Source organism: Solanum pennellii, chromosome 5, assembly GCF_001406875.1.
Source record: "Solanum pennellii chromosome 5, SPENNV200".
Lineage (NCBI taxonomy): Eukaryota > Viridiplantae > Streptophyta > Magnoliopsida > Solanales > Solanaceae > Solanum > Solanum pennellii.
This window is the reverse complement of record NC_028641.1, coordinates 40,706,437-40,713,399: the sequence shown is the minus strand read 5'-3', so window position 1 is coordinate 40,713,399 and position 6,963 is coordinate 40,706,437. Positions and strand designations below refer to the sequence as shown.

Here is a 6,963-nt window from a genome sequence, read left to right as displayed (position 1 = left end):
GTTGAATAAAATTACTTATTTGAATTGTTATGTAGGAGTAGCCATTAGGGCCTTACTATGTTAATTAAAGGGAAAAGACATAAATTCTTCCTTGAACTTATATCGAAAAGTCAGTTACACGATTAAATTATTTCAGTGACCTATTACACACCTAATCTTATTCAAAATGATAATAATACCCCCTCAGAACGTGATATGGCAAAGAAAATGTATTCACCTTCCTTAAGGTGCGTACAATATTTTAATATGTTAGAATGAAAAATTTGAACACATGACAATATTTTATTGGTCATTATATAATTATGTATTACATTTTTTAATATATCAATTATTTCAATTTTTTTCTTTTTTGATCTTTTTATTGGTGGCCCTAATTTCTTCAAAGCATTCACATTTTTCTTAATTTTGAGTTCTTCTTCTTCTCCTTCTTAGGAATCACTAGATTTGTCACCATTGATTGTTTGATGGAAGCACATCCAGTACTCTATCCTTAAAGAAGAACTTGTAAAAATAAATCAAAAGGAGTAGAGAATGTGATGACTTCAAAAAAAATGTCAATATTTTTCAACTTAAAATTCATGATTTTTCCGTTCGAACTTGCCGGAGGATTCACCGGAGAAGATTACCGAAAAATAATTACGAAAAAGATAACGATTTTCAATTGAAAATCTTATAACATTTATACATAAAATTCATGATTATATTGCCCAAATTGATCAAAAATTCATCGAAGAAAGTGATTTTGTCCATCTTTGTCTTCTCTATTCTCGCCTGAGCACTACCTACAATCACCACAATGTCATTTTTATGTCTCGAATCATCATAGCATATTTGATTAATCATTACCCACAAAGAATATTAATGAAATGCTTGATTCACATATTAGTTATCATGATTTTAAAAGAATTTTACAAATCTGAAAATTTTATTTGTTCCACCGGCAACAATGGTGTTGCCCATCGCGCCTATCGCCTCCGCCAACATCTCCCATCTTCATAATTGACTTATTGACTCCTATTTTCTCTTCAAATTTTTATTTTTTCCTTCAATTTATGAACAATGGAGAAAAAGAAGAAATATATTTAAAAAAGAGAAAAGTATGATGAGAGGAGGAAGATGCCCAAATATTCTTTTGAAAGGTTTAAAAAAGTATCAAGAGATAAAGGTTTTTAAAATTATTTTTTTTTATTTATATGTGAAAACGCGTGTACAACACTTCTTTTGACAGAAACTGGGTTTGTCTTCGAAAGGGGGTATTAATATCAATTTGAACAAAATTAGGTGTATAATAGGTCGCCGCAATAATTTGAGTGTGTAAATGACTTTTCGATACACGTTCGAGGGTAATTTATGTCTTTTCCCTTAATTAAACTTGAAACATGAAAATGAAAGATTAAGTTTATTTTAATGTACTAAATTCGAGTAAATTTAAATTATCATATATAAATGTGTCCTTTTTTTTTTTGAAAAAAAACCCGTGTTATTTAACTTGGTCTTATTTGATAGTTATACCTCTAACTTTGGGTGTGCACCAAGAAACACATACAAGTTTAACAATTAGACACATGAGTCCTACATCATATATTATTATAAGTGGGAACAAAAAAAGTTAGAAATTGAATTACGGTTTTACCCTTACTATAAATTTAAAAAAAAAAATTGAAAAAAATTAAATTACCGTTTTACCCCTACATTTAATTAAAATGTTATAAATTATTAATAAATTAAATATTAAATAATAACTATATCATATTGTTTCATCAGTTTTTTGGCTTTTGATTTTCTTCCTATCTAAATTACTCTCCCATTACCTATAGTTGTTCACTTCTACTATTAAAGAGGGTGAATGAAGAGTTGTACGGTATTGATTATGGCTTTATGAGAGAAATGCATGACTATTAAATAAATCTTTAATTTCACTCTAAATACATTAGTGGATCAATAATCACTTTCATTATATTTTTTTATTTTTTTTACCGGAGAAAAATATATGTATACATTCTGAAACTTCATACGGAGCTTGCAATGTGATGAAAATGGATGTTGAATATATTTACGGATATTAAAATTCATCTTTTCACAAAGTTGACCTTCTAACAAACATAGTAAGTAACTAATACATGTTCATGTTTTGATATATTCTCTTTTGATATTTAATTTTTAGGCAATTATTGAAGAAATTCAACGCGTTTTCACTGATTTACATACTTTGGGTAAGTGAGATGAAAACTCTCTTCTTCCTTTCTTTGTCATTTCACTTAATTATGTTAGGTAAATTGATCATCGAAAAGGTGCTACATTTATCTTTCTGTCATTAAATTTATTCCGTTTACTTTATAAGAGCACAATTTTTCCTGTTTCATATCATACCTAGCTAGCTACAATCTTTGGAAGAAAATCATTTTAGATTAATGATGGTCATATCTGAATATTACGTGGTGTACCTATTTTTTATTGCATTCACCTAAGTACCAGCTCAAAGTGTAAAAAAAAAAAGCATCCAAGTTAGTGATGTTTATGTGCACTTTTTAGATTTGGAGCAAGAGTTCCTTGATATTCCACATATCATCAGATGCTATATTATCTTAATTAATTTTACATAATTCCACATATCTTATTTTTCAAACAAATTACTGAAAGTTAAATGAAAAGAATTAGTTGTCACCTTGTATTTGTATAGAAAAACATATATTTAGATATTTTAGTCTAGAAGACTATATTTGAAATCCTTCTTTTCAATTACTTTTGGATGCAAAAGTAAGTTTTATATAGAACCGTATTAAATACAAGCTTTAGCGTATTTATAAAAATATATTGTGATAAATATTTATATAGACATGAGATCAGACTTACATAAATTTTAGATTGTAATAGAAGATAAACGTGCAGCGCACGTTTTCAATACTAGTAATATCATACATGCATAATACATAAAAATGCCTTTAAATTGGCTTCAAACACTTATGTCCTTCATCTTTGGATGTGCACAAGTAGACATTTAAACTTGTATAAAGTTGAACAAATAGACACACATGGCCTACTTGACATCCTACATGTCATTTTTTGTCCTACGTGTATTGTGTCATGTAGGACTGTGTTTACTTGTTCTACTTTATACAAGTTTAAGTGTGTACTTAAGCATATCCAAAGTTGGAGGACATAAACGTAACATGAAGTCAATTTAAATGTCATATTAATATAATACATATAGGACACCTCATAGGATACAAATTATCATGTTGGATGATGCGTAAGATGTGCGTCTTTATTTGTTCAACTTTATAGAAGTTTAAATGTTTAATTATGCACATTCAAAGTTAGATGACATAAATGTTAGCTGAAGTCAAGTGAAAAGACATATTTATGTATTATATCTAAATTTAAACATAAAAATTAGTGATCGAAAGCAAGACTTTCAACAACATACACCTTGGTTTAACAAATTGAACAAACCTTTATAAGAACATCAATAAACAGTACTGAAGATATTTTCCCCCATTATCCAACACAAGGCTAAAAACTCAAATTCAAACTTGAAGATTATTTTTTCTTACAACATTGAAAACATGTCATTTCCAGCACTCAAATCTCCACCAGGGGAGTGAAAAAGAAAATGTCACCAAGCCTATCATTGCATGGTGTATTGCCACCATAAACCAGCAGCCCCTGTTGGCCATCTCGCTGTCCACTAGCAAAGGCGCACCACCCTCGTGGCCCTGGATGGTCACCGGAATCCATCCACCGCTTCCAAACTAGTGTCTCTGTATCAAGTGCATAGACATCGCCCGCAAATTTCCCAGCACCTAAATGACCTAAGTCACTAGGGTCTGTTTCACCACCATAGATAAAAATGAATTTCCCAATCCCAACTGTTGAAAATACACTCCTAGCAGTAGGTTTTTCACCATTTGTCTCAACTTGCATCCACTTTTCTTCAATTGTATCAAAGTAATGTACATCATCAAGCTCATCACCGGAAAATCCGTAGACAACCCATATTTTGCCTAGGACCACTGTCAAACCAGGTCCACCTCTTGGTTTACAATTTTCCCCTGGTACAGGATATTTGATCCATTTCTTATCAACAACGTCGTAACCCCAAAGATCATTTAACCTTCCAGCATTTCCACAACCACCAAAGACATAGATCCTCCGATCATCAGCAGTCATCGAGTGGTAGCTCCGATGAGGAGGGTCATCGTCATCACCACTAGACAATAAGGTCCATTTGTTGGTAGTTGTGTCAAAAGAATAAAGCTCGTTAAGCTCCTTATGTTCGGCATCTCTGCCACCAAAGATGTAGACAGTCTCCCCTACAGTGGCCATAGTGACACCTACACGAGGGGGAGGGACATCCCCAGCAGCATCAGCCACAGACCATTCTTGGCTATTGAGATCAAACACGTACAATTTGTTGTCAACAGGGACACGAGGTGTGAACTCACCCCCGAAGGAATAGACCTTATGCCCCACAATGGTGATGGCATGTGAGCTTCTTGCCCCAGGTCCGGCGCCTTTTTCCTCCAGCTGCATTTGGAGGGTCAATGTAAATAACAATCCAACAACAAGTTTAAAATTAATCATACACTTCCACAGCCTAGGAACTTGAAGGAAAATTGAAATATTATCCCGTTTACGAGAGTGAAACAAACACCATTCTACGTCTATTTAACAATATCATGACATCAACTTGAAAGTATAAAGACTACAAAAAGGGTTACTGAAACAATCAAGAAATAGCTACTCTATCTAGTAGAAACCATCAAGAGCAACAATTCATCATTAAGCCAGAAAGACATTTCTGAAAAAACCAAAACTATGGTAATCCTAAATCTGCATCAATTGACATCAATTCTGCATAAGATATGTTATACTACAGCTTAATCCCCAATAAAATAAGCATTTTTCAAGGTATATACTTGTATCACATCCTATTACCAGTTCTACACGAAAGAACACAAGAAATATTTTTTCTTGAAACTATTTTAGTAGCTAAGTTAGTTGGCTACTAAGATATCCTATCTTGCAATATCCTCTACCGTTTCAACTTCCCCTCTATCCCAATTTTTTAAAAAATATAAAACCAAAATGACCACCTATTTGTTCGTTAATCGAGTTTAGCATAAATTAAGTTCAACACAAGGTTGTCAAGTTTGTAGGTTTTCCTTTTTAATCAATTTAAAAAAAGTGACACATTCCTCTATTTAATACTTAACAATTTAACTCAAATGCTCGCTAATAAAGTGATCTATAACTACACAAACGACTTGCATCACTTATTTCAAAAGTATGCTTTTGTTTTAAAACTCCGTATCAAATCAAATAGGGATAATTGTATATAATAGCAAACTAATAATCTAAAATAAATGGAGTAGCTAGGGTTTGATTTAATTATGCTCCATAGCAAACGTTTGCCAAAATTTGTCAGTCGCCTCTCTCTCAAAAATCTCGGTCGCCACTCTCCCATTTTCACTCCAATCCCTCGCTCGCTTCCTCACTTTTTATACAAACGCAAGTATATAAAAATTGTTTCTATTTGTATAAAGCAGAGAAAATTGTATAAATACATATATTTTTGTTCCCCTTTCTGCCCTCTTCCAGATCTCGCTCGCAACACTCGCCTTTCTCACTTATACAAACAAAAGCGAAATGTATAAATTGCGTTTCTGTTTGTATAAAACGTGAGAAAATTATATATACACATGCAAGTACATATATTTTCGTCCTATACACTTATAATTATACAATAAAAATACTCCTCTGCCCAGTTTCTTTTGCCTTTCTCTCTTTCTCGTTTTATACAAATTCAAACTGTATCTAATTTCTCTCTTTCTCGTTTTGTACAGTTCGATTCAATTGTATATTCCCTGTCCAAGTCTCTTTTATCTTTCTCTTTCTCATTTTATACAAATTCAAATTGTATATAATCGTTCTACACACTTATAATCATACAATTCGTTTTATACACTTCGTTTATACAATTCTATGTCCAAGTGTCTTTCTCTTTCTTGTTTTATACACTTCGTTTTATACAATTCGCTTCAATTGTATATGTATAGCGAATTATACAGTTTCTATATTCGCTATGGAGCGCAATTATGCAAACTTTGCTATAGCATACAAATATGAATTTTTTATTTGCTATATGTGAAAGTTGCCCAATCAAATGTGATATAAATTGGGACAATCCAGGTGCTTTAAATCTGTACAATCTTAATCACATAACTTATCCCCTTCTCATTCAGGCTGAAATCAGCTACTAAACCTTGATCAGTTTATCAGCATAAGTTATGTTATCTCAATTCTTCACTAAGAGCCCGTAAACAGATTCAACCAAACTCAATAACTTTATTATTTAAAATTCAGAACTAGTAAAATTAAAATTCTAGTTCCATCCATACAAATAAAAAAGAACTAACTACAACAACAAGACTCAATAAGAATGCAATGGATGAAATTAATAGGGAAAAGAGCCAAAACCTTGATCCATTTGCCTTGTGTTGCTGCTGCAGCCATGGCTAAAAAAAATCTTGTCACTAAACAATTTTACTATTCTGCTGTTTTTTTTTTTGTTTCCTCTTTCTGTTGAATCATCAAAGTGTGAAATTTAAAGAGGCTTTTCATTTGCCTTTATGCCATTGTTTTTAGTACTCATCTATTTCTAAAATTGCCCTTGCAATTAGATAACAATTACAAAAACCACTCCTTTTTGTTTGTTCTAAATCTAGGGGCGTGGATAAGGCCTTCTTGTATTTGCTATGCTAAATTGTTTTTTAAGAAGTATGTTTGAAAAGAAAAAGAAAATTGATGAACTTTTAATTTCATATTTTCACATAAATCGTTTAAAATCATAAAAATTTAAAACTACTTTGATTTAATATATTTTTAATTTAAACTTATAGAATATATATTTTTTATTTTTTTAAATTTTATGCCGAATCAAAATATGATAAAACAAGTTTA

The 6,963-nt window shown here is 31.4% G+C and overlaps 1 protein-coding gene across 1 annotated transcript; it reads right to left on the bottom strand.

Annotated features, from left to right (window-relative positions):
• Nucleotides 1-3,375: 3,375 nt before the first annotated feature.
• LOC107018890 (nitrile-specifier protein 5) lies at nt 3,376-6,660 on the bottom strand. The gene is made up of 2 exons (XM_015219477.2): nt 6,481-6,660; nt 3,376-4,527 (listed from the first exon to the last, which is right to left on the bottom strand). The coding sequence occupies exons 1-2, from the start codon at nt 6,514-6,516 to the stop codon at nt 3,583-3,585; spliced, it is 981 nt and encodes a 326-aa protein (XP_015074963.1). The 5' UTR covers nt 6,517-6,660; the 3' UTR covers nt 3,376-3,582.
• Between the last annotated feature and the right edge of the window lie 303 nt (nt 6,661-6,963).

Excerpts from the sequence above, each read along its gene's own strand:
- LOC107018890 (XM_015219477.2), bottom strand. The coding sequence starts at position 6,516 with ATGGCTGCAGCAGCAACACAAGGCAAATGGATCAAG. Across the intron at positions 4,528-6,480 it reads CACAAGGCAAATGGATCAAG|CTGGAGGAAAAAGGCGCCGG; the intron begins GTTTTGGCTCTT and ends CTCCAAATGCAG.